This window comes from Strigops habroptila, chromosome 3 (assembly GCF_004027225.2).
Source record: "Strigops habroptila isolate Jane chromosome 3, bStrHab1.2.pri, whole genome shotgun sequence".
NCBI classification, from domain to species: domain Eukaryota; kingdom Metazoa; phylum Chordata; class Aves; order Psittaciformes; family Psittacidae; genus Strigops; species Strigops habroptila.
The window spans coordinates 58,559,715-58,582,657 of record NC_044279.2 but is presented as its reverse complement, the minus strand read 5'-3'; the positions used below and the strand labels follow the sequence as shown (position 1 = coordinate 58,582,657).

The window sequence follows — 22,943 nt, the reverse complement described above, 5'->3', positions numbered from 1 at the left end:
ATCCACCAGTGATTAACGTATGAACCCTTCACTTACCTCTGTCATTACCATGTCCTGGCATTTTTTCACATATTTGCCATCTGCTTTCACAATGGTCTGCAGGAAACGCAAGTACTCCACATGGCGGCCGTGGGTCTCTATGCAGTGTACAAAGTGCTGCACCACTCTTTCACTAATTTCATTACACAAAAGGTAATTATTCATGAAGATGTGCCGCATGGTTTCAGCTTCCAGGAGCTAAATGGATTAAAATCAAAACAGCCTTATAAGAAGAGCAGATTTGCTTGGAGATTGAAAGATTCACAGGACTCTACACTAGAGAAAGGCACATTGGTAAAGAGAAAATGCAAAAGCCCAATGTGCACCAGCCCAGAGATTAAGCAGTGATCTTATGGCCTAGCTTTCATTTATGATGGAATTTCGCCACACTTTCTTATGAGTATAAAATGGTCCTAAAGTGGATGGACCTTTGTGTGCCCTAATTTGTGCCCATGTGGAAGGCGAAGACATGCATATACACACACAATGCTGCTAGAGCACTTTGTAGGGACTTTAGTATGCCAGACATCTGAGACCACATTCATGCCACTCATCATCAAACTTCGCATTGAGGCAACCAAGAAAGGTGATTAGCTACCTCCAGCTCCCTCTGTGGTTGACAGAGGCAGGCATTTCCAGCAGGCAAATCATTGCACGTGCAGTCTGATCACTCTGAAAGAACATCTCTTTCCACATTAACTACAGAGGGAACCTAAGGCTGTATCTATGGATGAGTAGCATAGTACAAGAGAAACAGATCTGTAGCAAGAAGGTTTGCTGCTGGGAACCCAGCATCCAGACTTTATATATTCTTGGGAGTTTTGCTTCAAAGTTGTTCTAGTTTGGTCCCTTGTACTAAAGCATATGAGGGTCTGGTGTGCTCCTAGAATACACCTTTCTGTTTAGTGTCATCTGAAAGGAATCCACACCCAGTTTGCTCCACAATGTGAACAAAAGCACCATAACTGGGATGATCAGAAGATCAATTTCAAAAGAACAGAAATGCAAGTGCAACCAGGCTCTATACTTGGCACTCAAGTTAAGCATCAGTGTTGGACAGGATGGAATCTGGGCATTAATCCCCACTGTGGTCATCTCAGTACCTTCCACTAACTTCACAAAAAAAAAGCGTAAATAAAAATTAACAGAACAAATGCTTCCTAATGTATGCAGACCTAGAGTCTACAACCCTAATACACTCTTTCAAATAAAAGCATGTTTTGCTCAGTAGATCTGCCATTGGGCAAGGTGTCATTCTATATGACTATATCTGTGAACACACACATACATATCTACATAAAGGGACTGTGACAAAGAGATATACAATAAAGACAACGATTTCATAGAAGATCAAATTTTAGACTAGTTGCCTCAAATGGAAGCATCATCATCAAAACCCTATGGGTCTGATTCAGCTGTCACGCACGCTTCATGACAGTATCATCACAGCATCTACTACCTTGACTGTGAGTCAGTTAGGGTGAATAAGATCAGAGTCAAGCTACATGATGTGATGATGTGGCACATGTTCATAGATACTTCCAGTACACCCCACAGATAATATTGGTTTACACGTTTAAAATGACAACGTTAAAAACAATCACATAAAGAGCAACAATAAGGGAGAGAAAGCAAGGACAGAGAAGAGAAGGCCAAGAGGGCATAATCTAATGAAATTATTTACTTAGCACTGTCATTTTTCAGCAAGTCTGAATTTACTTCTAGTTATAATATTCTCCTAAAAATGAAAAACTTACCCCTGGAGTTAAGAACAAGTTGAGATTTTTGTGGAGGAGAACTTGATTTTGAGGATTTCCTCGACAGAAATTCTGAAGAAAGGTGTGGGCTAGATTCATAACTTCATTCATCTTTTCATCGCTCTGCAAAGAGAAAAGACAAACGAAATCAGATGGGCGTACCTAAACATACTTGTTAAGGTGAATTCAGACAGGAACAAACCAATTTTCCTGGGCCTTTAAAGGACAGGAATTACCCCTTTGGCAAAAGAAACTGGTGTAGTTTTCTTCAGAGACCATTAGTGACTGTACCTTACTCTGAATTGACTTGACCATAGGGAGTCACAGGTAAAAGCACCAACTCAAAGTAGGACTTCCTCACGCACGGTTATCATTTCCTAGCTTAAAAAATTGGTAAGTGGCTTGAATTAAATAAAAAAAAAGCTCCCTAGCCTGCACTGATTTTAAGCTTTTGAAAGCTGTAGCTTTTATATAGCTACATATCTAAACAGATGTATGTCTGCTTGTGTGTGTACACCTACATGAATATGTATGTTTATACACGCTCCTACACAAATATATATCTAGTTTCAACCCCATTTTGTCTTCCTCTCATATAGTATTCTAACTATGATTTGATGAACCACCTATATGGACGAACACTGTTTTACTGAATACAGCTGAACCCAGTGTCTGTATCGTAACATTAGTATGTAACACTCAGGAAAATGTAGCCCAGAAGATCTTTATCCCCTCTTAATGCTTCCTACAAGATCTAGAAAGATGTGATCTATAAAAGGCTATCTAGATCCTTCATTTGTATGTCCAATGCCAATAAATCAGTGCAAAATCACAGTATCTTTTGAAAAATTTGCAAGGAACACTAGGTTAGAAGCCTCCAGCACAATAAAAAATAAATTATTTCAGATTTGATCCTTGAAAGCTTTTTGCCCATCTTGTGTATCTATGATAGCACTCATATCAGCACCTGACAGTGGAATTCAGGTACTCTGCCAGAAGCTCCATTAAATCAATACTTCTTACTGTGCAGTGACTGCAGACCTAAGGTTTGCCTGATTAAGGATTGGGATGATAGCTCAGTGACATCCAGGTACATGAGGTAGTAAACATTAAATTCTTAACAAAACCTGTTCTATGCAGGCAGCGATATTAAACCTAGGCCCAAACCCATTATTCTTAAGGCAGAAAATGGCATCATTATCTCATGTTTGTACTGTAGTTGACTGAATTCAGTTAAAAAAATATTCACATTGATTTCTGGGCTACTTGAGGCCTTGCCCTTTATTGAGTTCACGTTCTTTACCACTAAAATTATGTGAATAACCTTTTCATAGGGTATCTGCAGAAGGTCCAAGACTACCAAGTGGGCACCCATATTTTTCAGCAATCGCTGCTGTTGATTCCGACATTTTTTATTCTGAACACAAAGTTTGCTGAGTCGAATCAAAATCTATAAATAAACAAACAAATAAATAAGCATGGGAGGAAACAAAGAAGCAGTCATATCACACAAAACCAAACAAAAATATGTTAATAATTAATAAATCTAATTATCAAACAAGTGTGTGAAGTAAGTTCCTTAGCAGATATACCAACCTCTTTAACAATATTGTAGTTATTGCTTTTATTGCTGTCTATCTGGGGTTTTCTGGTCCCATCCTGTATTGGACTCAAAATATTTGGTTCCTATAACAAAGAATACACAACAAGTGAAGATCTATTGCAATTTCCACTACATGAACTAACTATATTTAATAACAGCAAGTGAAGAAGTATTACACCATTTCATAGGGAACAGTCGTAACACATAATAAAGAAAAAGACTCATTTATTCTTTATCCACTGGTCCATGAGTTCACAATCAAGCCCTTCTTTTGCTTCAAATTCCCAACATGATCTGAGGCAGTTACCCTAGGTGTACATGCTTCTGATCCTCCTAAAAAAGAATACATCCCTAAATCACAGCCTAGATATCCCAAGGAATTTTTGATACTATAAGAATAGGAACAATAAGAATATTTCAATAGCACCACTTGTTTCAAAGATTTCTAGTACAGCTGGAAAGATTACATTCTCTGTATGTGAACATTAGAAAGTCTGGAGAAAGAGCTTAAGATGACTTCTGTAGTTGAGAGCAGTAAGGTGAAGTTCTCAGCAGTACAAGAACAAGTAGCACAGGGAAACTGGAGATGTTCCTCCCATGAAGAGGACACTTCTGTCCTCATCTCTGGATGATGCAGGAAAGGATTTAAAAACAAATGAGAAGCTTATGTTAAACTGCAACATCCAGTCGTGACGCTGTATGCTCTGGGTCTTGGCTCTTAGAAAGCCCCAGCTGGGCATGACAAATAAGAGAAATCAAGTCAGCAAGTAACTGCCAACACCCACGCACCTTTCCATGCATATCTCAGTCAAAACATGGAAGAACATCCACACAAATGCTGTCACTTAGAATATTGGCGGTGTTTTGTTTTGTTTTGTTTTCTGCTGCCAGCTATGGGAAGCCTTTCTTAACTGGAAACACAAAGAACTGAAAGATTGGACTTTGGATGCTGAAATTAAGCATGTAGAAAAACTGCAGCAGATCTCGAGACTGCCTCACAGTATGACCACAAGGATATAAACCAGTGTAATAGCATGAAAAAAAGAACAGGTGCATTTCTGAGTTTCATTGTGTCCTCAAACTTCCTACTGTTTTAGAGAAGAAAATTAGGCTAACACACACACATGCACGCCAGTCTGAATGTTTATACATCTTGAAACCTCTCTCTGAACTTTCTTAGCTGACGGTGAAGATGAGGGGTTCTATAAATCCCATCTGGTCTGAATTTCCAGTGGGGCAAGAACAGCTGCACCACTTGGCCATGGAAGCTGTTTATAACAGTGTCAGCACTGCTGTTCAGCGTGGTCATGTTGATCTATGCAAAAACAGTGGATTTTTATTTGTTTAGGTTTGTTAGTATGCATGCTGTCTTCTCTCTAGCTGTTTGAATCAATACTTTGGAAGGTATTTCAGGCTCTTTGCTATAATTAACCACCCTCCTCTATTCTGGGACTGTGGGTTAACCAAGATTAATTTACCTGTTACTTTTACCAGCATTCTTCCTCAATCAATGCAGTTTTATAATCCATGTGATCTATATGTCTTATCTGGAAGCACTGATCAGCATTAAACTGCTGAATCTATCCTTTCTCTTAACAAAATAAAAGCCTGTTTATTGAACCCATAAAAGCATGCCAGGGATGTAGTTATCAAGAGATAATCACACCACTGGGACACCAGAGACACTCAGTTGCATATCTTGCCTCGTTAAGCCCCATGGTAGACATTTTCTGTCACACTTTTCCATAGGGGACAGGGAGTCATAGACATCACACCAAGAAAGGTTCTCTTCTGAGAACTCCACCTTTAGGAAATGGTATTTTCTGAAGAAGATTATTTCCTCTATTCATAAAATTCCCAGAATATTCACTGTGCATCAGTCTTAGGATCCTTTCTTTCTAGCCCTCAAAATGGAGGCCCAGATTCCAGCATTGAGTCCAAGCAGTTCCCTGCCAGTGAAATAGTCTCACTCATCTCAGCAGGACAGCTGTGGACAGCACCGGGCAGTGTCACACTGGCACAGTTTTGCCCTCTACAGGCTATATTTACTTACCAGGGGAAAGAGGGGCACTCTCCTAAGTTCCAGTTCACAATCTCCACCTATATATGATGTTTAAGGTGTTTGTTCAAACATTCCCAGAACCAAAGCAAACTGCCACAGACCAGAAAAAGAGGAGAGCAAGGGAACACCAGGCACCTGAGGGTGCTGAAAGTTTATACAACTTTAAACCTTGCTGAACTTTCTCAATGGATGGCAAAGATGAGAAGCTCTATAAATGCCACAGCAATACATTCCAGCTTCACCTGAGAGTCCTTTCACTAAGACTGTCTGTTTCTCCTCCTCATATCTGTGCGTTTGGTGCTATACCACCAATATGTCCTCCAGTGACAGGACAACAAAGACCACACTTTCCATAGCCTATGGTATCTATACAAACTCATAACATCTTTACACTAGAGATAACCAAATAAACAGGCTTTATCCTCTTTTCCCTTCTCAAGCAAAGCTCAGTTGTGTGACATTAATTTCAGCGTTTTTTCCAAATCCTATATGGTGTTTAATTTATGTCTGACCGAACTCCAAGCACTCCTTCCTGTAATTCTGATCTCCAGTTCTTATCAAGAAGGTCCTGCACAGATGGATGTAAGAGTCATTGTTTTTCCTATGGAAAACTCTGGATACTTTATTTTTCTACAAATACCATTTCTGGAGTCAAATGACTGTCAAAAAAAAAGAGGTCTCTACCCCCCCCCCCCCAGGGTTATGATAGAAAGGTGGAAACAATTACCCCAAAAGAGTCAGAAGCCAAAGGGTAAAAAAATGTATTTTATTTCTTTTTAAATTCTTAAGCCAGTCTTGCAAAGTGCTTCAGCAAGGACAGAAACTTGGGCTTCACATAAGACTGTTCTGGAATGTAATTTAAGCCATTGTGCACACTTTAATGTTGTTTGCGAAAAATTAAGTGTAGGCAAATGAAGCATATTCACTAAAGACCTAGAGGTTCATCCAGCTCAGTACTGAATACCCAACATCCATTCCAAGAAAGCATGGGATCTCACAGGGATGTTTATCTGCTCGAAGCTAGCCGCCTGCTTCACACATTGTAGATTATGACCGGCACCTCACCTCTTATGCCTGACTTCAGATCTCAGAGAGAGTATTCATTATCTAAAGTAGTTTTGCCAGGTATAAACATTTCCTGACTGTTAAAAAAATAATTTAACAGGGGAAAAAATAATGGAACAGATTCTAAGCTATTGTAACCCAGCATGGTTCTCAGGGAATTACCACCAGACGATCTAACCAGTTGTGCAGATTACATATTACTGTTCTAATACAATAGTCCCTCAGATATGCCAGAGATAATATCACGCATCTACTGAAGCACTGCTAATCCATACAGACCCATGGATGCCTCATAGGAAAAAAAACCAAATCACCACTGAAAATCTCCCATTTAGAGATGCTTCTGCACATTGTTTTCTTCCCTCTTCCTGGAGTTTCTTTGCCATCAGGGCTTTCCATAGGAATAAAAAGGAGCTTATTATACTTTTATAATTTATTATAGCTACAAAACCTTGTAAATATCCTGCTGCAATCCTGTATCCTGTCTCCCCCTTACTTTTTCCATTCATTAAATAAAGGGACATTTTCTTTCTTGCTACAGCTTTGCTTGAGAAAATAGGAAAACCCACATATCTAAGCTCATAAAGTCCAGATTCCTCCCCAGTTCTGACATTTAAATTCAGCTAAGTTGTATCAGAGGAAGAGTAGGACCTACACTGTCCCGAGAAATAGGGATTCTCCCTTGAAATGTTGGATTTTCCCCATATGAAGCCACCCAAGACCTGCTTTCCCATCTGAAAGACCAAGTATATGTCATAGAAATATGCAAACATCCTGTCTCTTCCCAATGGCTCCTACGTTTCCTGAATGCATTGGCTTCACAATGCTGTATAAACTCCACTTGGCTCCCTACTAAGCTTCCTCTGGTGGCTTCCTTGCCCATTTTCTTGCTACCAGGGAAGACTCTACCATGGAAGAGAATAAGGAAAGTGCTGTGTCAGAAATGGCAGTTGATCATCTCCCCAAACTTCCTCTGGTGAAATGGAAAAGTGGGAATAAATATTGGTGGGAAAACCAGCTCTATCTACTGTTGTGTCACAAACCTCAACCATAGCAACTCTTGCTACACTTTGCACTTTAAGAGTCATACTGGAGTTATGTAATTACATGAGGACTTTAGCTTTCACTGAAAAACAAAAGTTTAAAAAAAAAAAAATCAATTAAATTTTTTCAAAAATCAGGTCTTTGTGGTTCCAGATTCAAGTTCTAAAGTTTCTCAACTTCTGGTGCGACAAGGGTCAAAAAAACCTCAGAATATTAGTGTGCCCACAGAATCTCAGTATTCACAGGCGAGTCTTTTGTTTGGTGGAGAGTGGAATTACTTGTGTAATATTTGAAAATATGGGTTTGATTGTACTCCCCTTCCCTACCTGCAGGAACAGATACTGTCTACTACTTCCTCTACAAGAAATCTGGAGAGGGACTTTTTACAAGGGCATGTAATGATATGACAAGGCAGAATGGCTTTAAACTGGAAGAAGGTAGATTTATACTGGATATTGGGAAAAAACTCTTTACTCTGAGGGTGTTGAGGCACTGGCACAGGTTGCGCAGAGAAGCTGTGGCTGCCCCATTCCTGGCAGTGTTCAAGGCCAGGCTGGATGGGGCTTTAAGCAACCTGGTCTAGTGGAAGGTGTCCCTGCCCATGGCAGGGGGGTTGGAACTGGGTAAGCCTTAAGGTCCCTTCCAACCCAAACCATTCTGTGATTCTGTGATTCCTTCTTCCAGCAAGTCAGCAAAACTGCCAGCAACACATGGTCCCTAGATTACTTCCTTGGCCACAGAGTTATGCCATGCACTGTGGCTTGTTTGCTAGCCGAGAAGGAAGGTAGCTCTGTGACATAAGAATGCAGTTACTGAAAGCAGTGGGAGAGAATATTGAACACATTGATAAAAGAGGTTTTATCTCCTATTTTATCAATTACTAAAGGTCAGCCAGAATCCTGCACAATCTCACTTTGCTACTTTGATTAACCGGACCACAAATCTGCAGTTGTTCATTAAACTACCTATCAATATCGAAACAATTCTAACAGCAAAGTCTTTAAACCCACCTCTATGGGCTCTTCTCCCCCTTTGGTTTGATTGTCGCCCACCTCTCCACTCTCATAATTGCTGCTCTTTTCAACCCACAATTCTGATTTTTCTACAGTCAGACGTAGCTGATCAAGATCAGCCTTGATTTGCTTGTAGTTATCAACATCTTGATTAGACACCAGCAACTGAACCTGGAAATATAGAATATCGTAAAGCTATTACAGCAGTAGCACCAGCACTTATGCCTGGGCATTTGCTTGACAGTTTCCATTCTAAGCCACTCTTTCCAGGTGCTTTATGTAACCTTCCTTATGAAATTGAAACATGGCACACACAGCATTTTTAGCCCTCAATCATCAAGAACATTTAACAGAGCCAGAGACTGTAGTTGCCCAAAACAAGATAGTTTATAAAATTCACAAAATTCTTTCACCTTCTTTAATACACTGCAAAACATTTTCAGCATAAACACAGATTTACAAGCTCTTGAGTTCTATGCAGAGTTAGCGCTGATGCACTGATTATGATCCTCGTGGCATTAAAACGATACAGTTACATGGTATTAAAGCAATACAGTTAGAAAAAGCTTATACCATCAGCACAGCACTTCACAAGGAAAAAAGAAAAAAGAATGGTATGACAAGGAATCATGACATCCAACGAAGGGTCAGAATGGCAACTTTAATGATCACCTACATCACCATAATCAAATAGTGAAAAATAACAGATTTTAACACTGTTAGGCCAACTTAAAAAACTTGTTTGATTATAGCTCACAAACTGGCTTTCATGTAATCTCTCTGGTTCATGTAATCTCCCATCTGAGTGGTTGCTTCTTACTAAGATTAATCTAATTTTTTCTTTTTTTGTACTGCTCAAATTATCTGGGGTTTTTTTCCACTGTTATTTGTAGTTATTGTTTTAACACAATCTACACATTTCCTTTCTTGGTAATGCTCTTTGCTCTACTAAGATTATTAATGAAGATAATATTCCCCAAAACCACCAACAATCTTTACTGTAAATCAATAAGCACTATTAAGAAATCACACTTACGTAAAATATTAAGGTCACATGGCAGACAAGAACAATGATAGGGACATTCTATTTAGAAAAAAAGAAAATCACTACATGCAGGCTAATATTCACTATTTTGTAACACGAAGTTTTCATCATCTTCTCTCTTAGCTTGGTAAAACCTTGAGATTTTACAGAATGTATGGATGCTGCTCATCCGCAGACATTCATATTCCATGTTCTCTATAGGCTTTTTTTGTTATTTGCCAATTATATTTTTCCATCCTTTACAAAAACATATTAAGCTACTCAGTCCTTGCTGACCTGAGAATAACAGCTATTTATGCAACTAACCAGCATGGCCTAACTTTAACAATCTGGTGGGAGGCCTTTCTACTACACTGCAAAACATTAAACAAATGCTTTCCAGTTCTTTAGCATTAATCTGTTTTCAAACAAGAGAAACCTCCACATCTTGCATAACTATGAGAAAACATACTATCAAACTCCTGAAATAAGGATCAGATGGTGTTATCAACATGTGTTACAGAGGTTTACGTAAGAGAGATGTCCCTGTCATCCAGCTCCATGACATCAGATCTCCCCATCCTAATCCACTGACACATGGAGCCTGCACATGCACTGTTATCAAGCAGAAAGAATAAAAGCTGAAAACAGGCTTGGCTCTATTACTCTCTTCCTGTTATTTGGGCCTATCTGTACCATGCAGTGGAGCACAATGCAAAGACACCCGAATTAGGACTAGGAACACTACGTGAATAACAGGAGAGCTTTAAACCAGCCTAAGCAGCCCTGAAGACAGGAATGCCTTATTGCTGACACCAGTGCACTGCTTGCAGAACACAAGCTACTAACTCTGAGGGATTACTACTAAAATCATGTCTCACTGCAAGATGTGTGTGTGTCCCAGCTGCCACCACGGACCTACGTTTTCAGTAATGGATGCAATACCAGAAATATCTATTTCTGGTTGTGCAACCATAATACACATTAGCACATATGGCCAAATGTAATCAAAACACAACAAAACAAAACAAAACAAACCAACCTTTCTAGAATTTGGGCCTCTAAGGAAATAATTAATGGTGATTTAGGAAAGTAAAGCAGCCTTTGGGAAGGCTTTCCCTGCAGTCAGTTTCCTGGATAACGCTATGCCCATCCATACCTGTTTAAATGCTTGCAGAACTTCTGCTCTCTGGCTGAAGTGCTTAAATAGCAGGTGCAAAGCACCTGAGAGCAAAGGAGGGTAGTCATGCATGATGAGGTGAATGAGGACCCGTAAAAAAGTTCTGCCCCCTTCATCATCAAGCTGAACTGCATTCTTCTCCTTTCTGAAGCAGAAATAGGGGGAAAAAAGGACCAAATAAAGTAAAATAAATAAGAAAAAATAGAAGTTTTTGACACAATCTTCATTTGAAAGAGCTCTTAAAACCAAATCAAACATGCTGCAGGAAGGCAACTATAAACATCGATTTAACATATTTTAGAAGAACTTCAATTCTACAGTTATATGCTGTTGCAGCAATCTTCTAGTGGAATGGACACTGTAGAATGAAAACAAGTATGTATAAAATGTGTCAAATATTGTGAATAAAATCTATATTGGAAAAACCTTCATTTAAGTTTTAAATAAGTTGTCCCAAGCTCACCCCCAATCCAAATTAATTGAAGTAAACAGCATTTAATCAGAGATCAATTTGGCCCTTTTCTTTTCACTCCTTCCCTTTTCATCTGCTATTAAAATTTCATTTAAGAAAAAATAAGCTCAAAAATAGTAAGAATTGCCAAAAGCATCATATTTCTGGAATCATATTCATAATCTGGAATGGCAGAAAGCAGATTTACACTTAACATATCAAAGCAGAAATAATGTTTCCAAGAAACCATTCAGTCTCTCTGTTAATTTTAAAGATGCAGATGCCAAGGGCTGTGTGTTGTTTTACATTATGGGAGTTCAGGGAGAGGACTGGAGGCATTGCTTGTGCTGGTAAAGATTGAGAATGCATGAGAGACTGAAAGAGGAAAGATCAGAGTGCGCATAGTGCAGATCCTTCTCCCTTGCTCCAAGAAAAACTTTGAAGTCTATGGCCTTGTCTAAATGGAATTCATTTTTACTGGTATAATTATAATTATACCCATAAAATTAAACCAACATAGTGATAATGGTAATAACTCTCCAGCGTGGATATTTCCTATGCTTTTTTTTATGTTCACAGTGTAGCTGAAATAATTTCCAAAATTCTGCAAGCATAACTTGTGATCTACAGGCCTCTGGTGGTCCAGAAGATCATGGCAAGTGGTCCACAGTTGACTTGAGGAGTCATATGACAGAGATTGTTGTTGACATAAATTTCTAAACAATTTCAAACACAAGGTGCAACAACAACCGGTCATGTGGTCTGTGAGAAATACTGAAGGTCAACAGTAATCTACTGATCCAAGAAATTTGGGGCTACAGCCACAAAGAACACCAGAAAAAGGGGTTTCTTTAAAAGCACTCATGTGAGGCATTATAAGATAAATAATCAGTGTGTTTTAGCTCAATACACCTGTACAATGTTCCCTGGCTGCCTTTGGAAATATGACAAAAACCTACTAACTCTCTTACAACTAAGAGGGTGGTCATCTCCAGTCCCATGGCCACCCATACCAACTGGGCTGTTTGCTTGTTTGAAATCCAGATCTCTGGCACTTTCCTGTCTAGGTACAGGTTGTGTAATAAGCAGAAGCCAAAGGAAAAAAGTTGAAAATAAGCACAGAATAAACAGAGATTGACCATGAGAAATATCAACATGAACAAACAGATATACACAGAGACATAAAATTTCAGAGAATGTACCTGCCAGCAAACATGGTCTCAGCCTGAGCTGCAATTTCATCTATATCTGGAACAATTGCTGGAAAAAAATAAAAACCAAAAATTAAAGAAGCAAAAAGCCAGTGACGTTGTTTAATCAACAGCAAAATGGAACTCTGGAACTCTTTAAAGTAGATATTATCAAGTGAAGGTATAACTACGCATTCCTCAACTACGTAAAATTCACTCTGCAAGAGTAGTAGAGAAGAAACAGGACATGGGGCGGAGCTAAATTGTGTATTACTATTATTGTTACTAAGGAAGAGCCAAATTGTAGTGATGAACCAGAGCCCCATGGTGCTAGGTCACCTGCAGGCACCCACAAATGATACAGAATCTGAAATGTTTAACTTTTTTTTTTTATATGAGTCATAAAAACAGCAGTCAGCCTTTTAAACTGTGTGCATGGGAATGCTCCAGAAAAGCCACTCCATTCTCATACCACATTCACCTCACTTAAATCAGCCCTCATCCAACCCCAGCCATTTTTTCATGACCTACCCTCCACAGCATTTATCATTTTGCAGTGTTTTGGGAAGAGTACAAATAAGAAAATATATTGTCATAATGGCAAAAGGGAATGACATTTTTGTTAGAGGAGGACAGGCCAGTAAAAAAATCTTACTTTTATGGGATTCCTTAAAATTTTCATTTTTCCATAAGCTTTTCAACTTCAAGCAGCAAGCATTTTTCTGGTCTAGAGGAGTTCATGGTTTGCAGTAGTCCTCACAGAATTATTTTACATGGCAGCACTACAGCAACATTTACCTGAGGCAATCCCTGGTGTGTCAGGCGAGGATGTTGTAGAGCAATCAACGTTTTCATTGTTTTCCCCAAACTCTCTCTTATAGATAGACAGCATGTAGGATATTCTATAGTCCAGTCTAACACTGAGAATAAACTACAAGAAAAAACATTTTAAATATCACGTTTCTTCTGCCGTTTGGTAATATGGGTTAGGATTTTTCTGTGGTGGAACCTACAGGGATACATGATTATTTAAAGTCAATTATTTTAAGTAAATATGTCCATTACAAAAGAAAAAAAATGAAAGAAAGAATCCATTACATTTATCAGTTTTCAGTGATTTCCTTCTTCACTGTGACCATCCTGAGACATATTGAATTCTACCCCCTATCAACTGCTGAATACTAAGAAGCAGTCTGGATTTGTCCAGGGGCTCCAGCACACTGCCTTGCCCTCATTGCCTGTGAGCCACATCAGTACATTCAAAACAGTTGAAAACAGCTGAAAACAGTTATTTCATATTTTAGTTGGGCTTCTAAAGCCCCATGAAGGTAAGAAGTGGAGTGAGGCTAAGGCTAAATACAACAGGCTCAAGGCTCACTCTCTCAGATGCTAGATTGCCAAGGGCAGCGGTGCTGTGGTAACTCCAGGCTCTCATGGAGTGAAGTACAAGCATGGTTGGGTCTTTCATTACATTGGTAATTGTTTGCTGAGGACGTGAGCAGCAAATACCATTTCCTTCATAAGCTTTCAACAGTGTTGCCAGCACACAGCAAAAATAAGTTTGGTTTTGGAAGCTAGCACTGTAATGGTAGCAGGGTTTCCCCTTACCCAACACTCTGCTTTCTTGTGATTATTGGTGCCTTTTCTTCCTCAGCTGTGAAATCAGAAACTCATACAGGAAAAATCCTAATTCAAAGCTGGAAGTGTTGCTTTTATCTTGGAACAGTGAGGAAAATAACTAGGCTGGAAACATTAGTAGCAATTTAATGACTTACACATATACATCTGACACTTCAACAACTGACTGCCTATCAACTGAGTTTCAGTGTTTCCCACGCTTATGCTCGTTGCCCACAGTAAATGCAAGCATACAGTGAAACAGGTTTAAGGTAATTTAACTTATTTTGCAGTCAATGGGGATGAAAGTACATATGTTAAGTTACCAAGACTTAGGTGACAGGTGATGACTTAGGAAATGGTGGCAACCTGTTTCTTCGATCTCTAAGTAGAGCCAGACAAGCTTCCAGACCCAGAACACTGTAATAGGATTTGACTAGGACTACACCATCTAAATGCAATTAAAATGCTAGTTCAAGAAGCAATATCTTTTCTTTAAAATCGTTGAACAAAAAAGAAGAAAAAAAAAAAAAGGCAGGTGGAAATTTTGGTTCCATGACCAAGTTACCCTATAATTGCACAAGCAAGATTTTTAAAAATAAAAATTTCCTAAGTCAACTAAGTCTATCGGGCCATCTGTTTAATTCTGGCTGACGGCAGGATGAAAACTCTTAAATAAAAAATGCCTCTACTTAAAGAAATAAGAGGATATATTGAGAATTAAATTATTATAAACTGAATTATTTCTTAGAGCAGAATAGCTTTAATCACCATTGTACTAGCTATGCATCATAATTCAACAAATCTAAAATATTCTTACTCGTCTTTTAGGGTAATAGCACAGTAATGAAAGGTAATGCTACTTAAATTAATCCTCCTTCATTGCATCGTAAACCTAGCTAAATTAGTTTGTATTTCGTGTGAACTAAATTCATATATATGCATATTTACTATGATTCACCCAATATATGACAATTTGCTAATCTGCAGTAATTTGGCCATGTGACTAAACCATAACTAACAAGCCACAGATTAAGGAACAAATTAGGATTAAATGCTCTCCAATCCCAGGTGCCCTTGCACTGGACATGCGGTGAAAAAGGAAAGGATGATCCAAAACGTGATTCTCTTGCCTGTGAGCAGTCAGGGAATGCACAGGATGAGGTTGGTGTCCTAGAATCATCCAGTAGGCATCAACCAGTAAAGCAAGACAGTATGGAGAAAAACTCAGTCAAGGAAAAAAAAAAAATGAAAATGAGAAACAACACACATTAATGGTATTATTTAGGTGACACAACTTCATAACACGCTGTCCTTCACCATAGCCTTAAAGCAAAGAAACTCTGGAACCAAAGTATGCACTATTGAGGATACTCTAACAATTGATAGTCTTTCAGATGAAGAGTAATTAAGGTAATTTAAATCATTTATAAGCAGTCAGAAAAAATTGAATCCTTCAAAAGTGACAAGGGTACCAACAGATCCACAGAATTTATAGAAAACACTGAAATATTCCTTTAGGGCAGAAGTATTGCAGAAACTGGGACTTGATATATAGAAATGTGTGTTCCACTTCACTTACTAGTAGCACAAAGTGAAAATTGTATCTCAGGAGGCATGCTAGTGTTATACAGCTTGTCAGTTCAGCTGGGAGAACTGTAGCAACCCACAGACTATTCCCAATCTAGCGGTGCAAATCTAAAACCCACTTCAAAAGTGTATGGCTTTGCATGACTTCAGTGGGTGTAGGTCCAATTCTTCCCTTCATCAAACTATTGTAACAGAAGAGTCAAATTCTGTTGTATTTGACAGGCAAGCTACCCAATATAAAATGAGTGTTACTGAGACTGGAAACAGGCACACTGTCTTCACAAAACGTTACTGGGGCAGAATAAAGGACAAGTTCTGCCTTTTCACAATTAATAGTGACAGAGTTTCAAAAGCATCTAGTTCCTTCAAAAGTGAAGTAGGTGTTAACAGAATGAGGACCACAACTGTAAAATTGTTCACATAGAGCAGAATTCCCCCTCCTATCAAAGAGTTATGTTTAAAATGAAAAGCCCAGTGGACAGTAAGAATGTAGGTAACAGAACCTACCACTCTGTGAATAAGTAAACAACTGTGAAATGACTGCTATGTAATATTCTGCCAACTATTATTACCTGCAAAATCTCAATGATTTTCAGTTTGGTGTCCATTACAATCACATCTTCACTGTCTGAGGTGTTGGCTTGCTTGCTTGGGTGAATGCTTGGTTGTGCATCAGGGGCACTAATGGGAAATATAGATCCTCTGCTCAGCACCATCTGGGTCATCATCTCTCCTACACCATGGATGGTCCTCATAACATTGTTTCCTATGCATGAAATAAAAATGTGTATATTTGCCATGAGTAAAGCTCGCTTGCAAAGCTATGTATCACACATACACCCACGTGGTCAAACCCCTTTACAATCCTAACAGGCATATTGAAAAACAAGTCCCTCCATTCCTGATCAAAACTCAGGAGAAGGAATTTATTCAAATTACTTAGTGGTTTAGGGACAAATTTTCTACATTGATTTTCCAGATCATTTCTTACAGTTCAACAGATAGAAAACACCAAAATATTTCCACAGGTCTGTTAACATGTTTAAGAAATCATAAAAAGTAGAGCATAAGAAATCTTAGTAGTTCATCTAATCCATTCCTCTGTCTGAAGGCATATTATCTACATCTAAGACCACTTCTGTTTGTTTAACCCGTTTTTAAAAATATTTAAGCATTTATATTCCATATTATACAGCATCCCGAGGCAATTCCAGGACTTGACTACATATTATTGTTAGAAAACTTTTCTTGGTATTTCATTTATTTCATCTATTGCTGCAATATATGACGTTGCTTTGTGGACACATGGGAAGCTGGAAGGAGACTATCCAAATATCTTCTATGTCACAGTAAGAGAGAGTAAAGATTTGAGGCTGTGCAAGTCTGATCAGTCTCTGTATGTGGTTGAAATAAGAGGCCACAAACCAAAGCCAACTGACATGACTAGCCAACCATTCCCCTTCAAAAAGGACACAGGAGAATGTCAGGCCCTAAAGGCTGTCCTGAAGGGCAAACTAGTAGCTATAATGACAGTGCCCTGCGTATGTTATGCCTGGGGGGAAAAAATATTTTACACTCATGTGGCAAGAAACTTTATCCAGTCTAATTGCAATGATACCTATGACTGGTGCCAGTTCAGCAAAACCTACCAAGAAATACCATCTGTTCCCCTAGATTATACCGGTTCTTTTTTTATAGTGAATTTTGATATGAAAAGCATCTCAGTGAATCAATTACTATCTTCTTCCAAAGGTTGGAAAAAGAAAGAGTGAGAGTATCATGCTTCCTACCTACATGAATTAGTTTTCTTTCCTGCAAAGTGCAGATGTGAATGAATGGAAAAAAGGAAAGGAATGACAGCACCTCTTCGCAGAAAGAGTGCCAAGACCTACACTACACCAAAGACAAACAAACAAAAAAATCCCCATGCCAGGGGGGTTGGAACTAGATGATCTTAAGGTCCTTTCCAACCCTAACTATTCTATGATTCTATGAAAAGAATGGAGGAAATACAGCTTTGCTGAGGTAAGCCTGGATAGTTCTTGTATGTCTTTTAGTACACTTTAATCACCATGCAACTGACAAGTTTTACTCACATTGAAGAGACCCTCTTCCCAGATAATCTGCTGTAAAAAGCCAAAGCTATATTTTACTGTATTAGCAATATTCTCCTCTTATGCCTTCTTTCTTCAATCCATACAACTCAAGTATTGCATGCAGGGAAAGAGTATGCCTTCAGCCCTGACTTTAAAAGGAAAACACACAAAGAATTTGCTTGTTTAAAGTGAATAAGACAGATTAGTGTCACATTTGAGGTACCATTCGGCATCCGGTCTGGTGTGCAATCACTCTGAATTGGTTGTTTGAAAATAGTACTTCAAGTCCCTACAAAGGAGGGAAAAAAACCATATTTCTGACTTTGCATGATGTCAAGAAAAAAAATGCTAGATGTCAAACCAGGGGTCAAATTCTCACATTAGGCAGGCAGAGAGAGTTCCAACTGCTTACACCAGCATAAAGGAAATAAAATAATTTCAAATACCCTTCTTGCTGCAAAATGAAAATGGTGCATTTTCCTTTCAAATAAAATAAACCAACTGGGGAATAACATAGTATAGATCTCTCTCTCTCTTCCACTCTTTGCCCCCTTTCTTCTGGTGTGCTAAACGTTTATTTGCATTGACCATCATTCAGTACACCTGTATAAAGCTAGATTACTAAGTGGAAGACCTTCAAGCCTTAAAGCAGCTTCAGTTAAACTAACTTTTTGCATTTTCTTTGTTGTCAAGCCATGAAATATATGCCCTCATTCATATCATCCTGTCTTCAATGCTTACTGATAAGCCTATGATGAGACCTACAGGTTGTGCAGGTGCTTCATGACCGGTAATACCCCTACTTTACATCTCAGTTGAAAAATCATCATCCTCTCTCTCACAACATCCTTTTCACACAGTTGGACAGAAGTGTTTTATAAAACAACTTAAGCCAATGGAGTTACCAGCTGATAGTGAAAACACTGAAGTCTAAGAGAAGTCCAGAAGATATTCTTCTTAAAAAATGGATACAACTGCAGTTTGTCCCAAATGAGACAGAAGAATTCCACTTTATCTTGAAAAGTTTCTGCCCACCCTTCAAGACTGAAGTCCACTCAGTGTAAAGTTAACAAAAAAATGTAGTGTCTTTCGGACAAGGAGTCAGACAACATCTTGTGTGGACCTCATGCTCTTGGAGAAAGAAAGCTGGGATTTTGCCTAGAGCATACATCTTGCTTATTTCTCAGCTATCACTGGGGTACTGCACAGGCACTGAAGAGAGTGGGATTCAATTCCCTCTGTGATTGAGGAATTAGTCACCCTCTCTGCATTCCAGGACCACCTCCATAAATGAGACTACTTTCTCCATCTTTAAAAAGGACAGTGAGAGGCCTGATATAAAAAAGACTGGGAAGCACTCAGCTAATGTGATGACAGAGCCTCTAAAAGCATCTAGGAAATAAAAAGAATTGGGATGATTGCTGTCCTTTCCCCTTACCCGTACAACACTGGTAGTAAAAGATGGTACAAATCAGTGAGCAGTAGTTATGAAGCTACTTCCCACCAGCATCAGTAATAAGGATAATCCCTCTGTTCACAACATTCCTTTACTATTGACCTTCATGCAATTGATCTACACAGCTATAGGCAAGAAAGCAAAGGAGGATTAAGGTGGTACTTATTATCACTGCCATTTCAAATTGTATTTCGTTATTGCATAGGAAACTATTTTAGTGAGAGAAAAGGCTACTTAATGCAGTTTAGTATTTACAGCTGCAATGGGTAGTGACTCTATACTGCATTATTTCAGCCAGTAATAAGGTGTCATGGGTAAACCCATATTGGAAAACTTTTTAACTGTCTAATGCTACTATTATTTTCAATTAACTCAGAGCAGACTTGGGGAGAATGTTCCCAGAGTTAAATACAGCAACTGGAACAATTCAGCTTTCTTTTCAGGAATAATATTTTAACAGCTGTATTTTGAAGGGTGCTGATGAAATTCAACCATCTCTTAGGAGCAGACAGCAGGCAACCAGCACATTCATGCATGGTAATGAAGCAGCTGACTTCATCTCAACACTGGGAGGAAGTGGTCTTTTCTGCAAAAGAAGCCATAAGGATCATTCATGCACAAAAAGAGTGGGCAGCAGCTTCTCTTCCAGAAGAACCCCCAGTAACCAGCCCTCATTGTGCTCAGTGTTATCTGTCCAGCCTTGGAACTCTAGACAATGTTAAGCATGGATTTAAATCTGTCACTCATAAACATGAAGGGCCAGCAGCAGTCTTGCTAGTGGTGGTTTCTTCTTGCTATGCTTTTGTGTTCTCTTGGTTTTAATACAGTTATCTCAGCAGGAAAGGGTATGAGTCTCTGAGGTAAGGCATGCAGAAAGGTTACTGCGGCTTAAAAAGTGACTGACTGCACGTCAGCTAAGCCTGCAACAACGCAAGACAAAATACACTGGCTCAATAAAAGAGACTTAAGTTCTTAGTACATATGCACAGAATGACTAAAATAACGGAGCTCTGATCTTAGTTACAGCTCCAAAGTGCTTCCTGAATGCCAATGCCCAAGGAAAAATTAACTTACTGCCTCAGCTAGTTAACTGCACTAAATGAGGAGAGATAGCAAATAGATGTGAACCCTGATTACTTTTGCATGGACTTTGCTAGTGATACCTGAAGAGAAGCCTGAGTTGTGCCTTCATATGGCACTGCCACCCTTAATGTGCTGACCACCAGCATTTGTTGTCTTTTTCAAGATCAAGTTATTAACGTTTATATATGGCTGAGAAATGTGCCAGGGAGAGAATGGCCATTGCAATGTTGTAAAGTGCCAGTGTGTGCAACCAACCACTTTCACCAGTAAACCACTGCAAAATTGCTCAGAACTATGACTGGCCAACAGAGGGCAAGAAAGCAAGGCAATCTTCATGAATCGTCTTCCATTTTTCCAACTTTCCCTTCCTCACCCCAATTCTTCCCCATCTCCTCCCTCTGCCAAGACAAGTCAGATGCCAAGAACCTTCCATAAGCAGTGAACACATTAGGAATGCCTCCTGTTGAATGTATGGTCTCACAAGGTTAGCCAATGGAAGAGTGAAATCACTGAAACACAAGTGGTAATTTAAAGGAGCTGCAGACTGACAGGCACTGAAAGAAGAGGAAAGAAAAGAATGCCTGTCATGTTTTGAAAAGACAACTGTGCATCCCCTTTTCATTACTTGTTATTACAGTGATCACAACTTTCTAATGAATATCAGTTTCTGTCACAAAACTGTAGCACATAATCTCATACAACTTGGCACAATTCACAACACAGTGGCCTCTCTGAGAAGAAAGACTTTTCAGAGGAGTCAATTATGGGGAAAAAATAAAACCACCCAAGTAATCGAAACAGTGGGTAATTTGACACTTCATTTTCTACATAAACATATTTTCTTGATAAGTCATTTACTGGTTGCGAAAATTCTAAAAGCAGAATATAAAAGTAAACAACAATCTGCTATGTTATACAGTATGGATGGTAAGTGACAAAATACCATCTTCAGAAAGAAAAACAACTGTCAAAGGCAGCTGGCAATTCATGCCTTTTCTTCAAATTTCCTAGCCAATTGCTATGCAGCATCCACAGTTTGCTTTCCAGTACCCACAGCATTTCAGGTATTTCACAAGTAGTGCAGAGAACCATGCAGTAGCTATATATTATTTGGCAGAAGCATTAAGCCTTACAGCTCTGTTTGTGAAAGAGGTATTAATATTTACAGGTTTTCTACAGAATTTGCTCATAAAAACTGCAGAACCTACCATAATCAGACCAAGAATCATGCTTTATATCTTCATTAAACCATTTTTCATTACTCAGTAACTAGCTGACCTCAGGTAAGCCTCACAGAAAACCTAATGCATGATATTAAGGGCGGAAGGTGAGGTCACTTCTATATTTTATACAGCCCTCAGAAGTAATGAGGCAAAACAAACAAAAAAACTCAATAACAGGCAATGCACATACAGTTACTACCCATCCCCTGAGTGAATCTGGCCACCTCAGCCTCCACTGACCTACGGTAAATCCACAAGTCCTCCCTTTTTGCATAGAAACTCGCCGCTGCCCAGCCATGGTGAAACTCCACCAAACTTCACCTTCTCCTGACATTCTGAAGGTTTTGTTGATGTTGTCTATCCCCAAAACCACGAAGCAGTGTCAAAACCACAGCTTTCATGTAATGGATTTTAGACGAAGGGAAAGCATGCTGGCCTTGAAGGTAAAAAGCAGCATGGGAATCAAGCCTTCTAGACAAGTTACATCTATGAAATGGGTATCGATTCCTAGAAGAGCAATAGTCTCTGGAATCACATTAGTGCACAGGTCTCATGATGAGGGAAAGAACAAGGAGGGAAGAGAAATGGTGTATGCCAGAGAATTAAACTCTCAGACTGACCTCCCCTTTGATCTAACAATATTCTGCACTGAACAGCAGTTGCTTCACTGCAGGCATCTGTGATAAACACAGCTAATTTTCCTAAGGGTTAAATCTTTTTTCTCTTGTAAACCTCTTTTTTTTTTCTCTTGTAAACTGCTGGCAGGGATTATTGCACCAGTCTGCCAGGCAGCCACTGCCTCATTAGCTCTGCTAATCAAAGTATGCCTCAAGAAGATATTTCAAATTGTTAACTAGGTAAAAGAGCAGCTAACAGACACGGATGCAAGCCTGAGAAATGATACTAATTTCTAATAGTCCTGGGTGAAATCTGGTCCTTCTTGGTCGCAGAGACCCACAGGCACAACAGAAATGGCAGGTCCAAGCTTGTTCTCAGCCGTGTTCTAGTAGTGACCTCACTGCTGCTTCTAAGACCTTTGCATGTCTACTTGCAGCCAAGAGGGCTGGAAGAAAACACCACCTATCTTCTTGCTCAGTTAAAGCTGAGGGACTAAGTAGGATACCAGGATGTATCAAAGGGACTGAAGACTGGACAAAAGTCCCCTGAAACACTGATATATAAGCACTCCTTTGCAGAGGGATGGTAGCCCACCAGTGCTGAAGTCTTGAGGAGACAGCAAGGGCTCCCCATTTTGACCTCTACGAGGGTCAGATCCTTTGGGGTACATCCCAACAAGGCAGCAAAGCTTGCAGCTTGACACGGGTCACTTTTCCTGCTACATTTCAAGGAAATGTTCCACAATCTCAGGACACCTATAGACAAATGCATAGTCCTTTCAGTCTACAGGAGGAATTCTCATTCCCAATCAGCGTTAACTAAATAGCACTGA

The 22,943-nt window shown here is 39.2% G+C and overlaps 1 protein-coding gene across 4 annotated transcripts in view; it reads right to left on the bottom strand.

Annotated features, from left to right (window-relative positions):
• The window catches only part of ITPR2 (inositol 1,4,5-trisphosphate receptor type 2), a 264,777-nt gene that overhangs the window by 142,890 nt on the left and 98,944 nt on the right, over positions 1-22,943 (bottom strand). For all 4 annotated transcript variants that reach the window (XM_030477958.1, XM_030477953.1, XM_030477954.1 and 1 more), the window contains 9 exons: positions 16,208-16,401; positions 13,227-13,359; positions 12,441-12,498; positions 10,767-10,932; positions 8,581-8,754; positions 3,393-3,482; positions 3,121-3,246; positions 1,797-1,919; positions 37-237 (listed from right to left, as the gene is read on the bottom strand). In XM_030477958.1, coding sequence (XP_030333818.1) covers positions 37-237; positions 1,797-1,919; positions 3,121-3,246; positions 3,393-3,482; positions 8,581-8,754; positions 10,767-10,932; positions 12,441-12,498; positions 13,227-13,359; positions 16,208-16,401 — 1,265 coding nt within the window. The remainder of the gene's footprint in view (positions 1-36; positions 238-1,796; positions 1,920-3,120; positions 3,247-3,392; positions 3,483-8,580; positions 8,755-10,766; positions 10,933-12,440; positions 12,499-13,226; positions 13,360-16,207; positions 16,402-22,943) is intronic.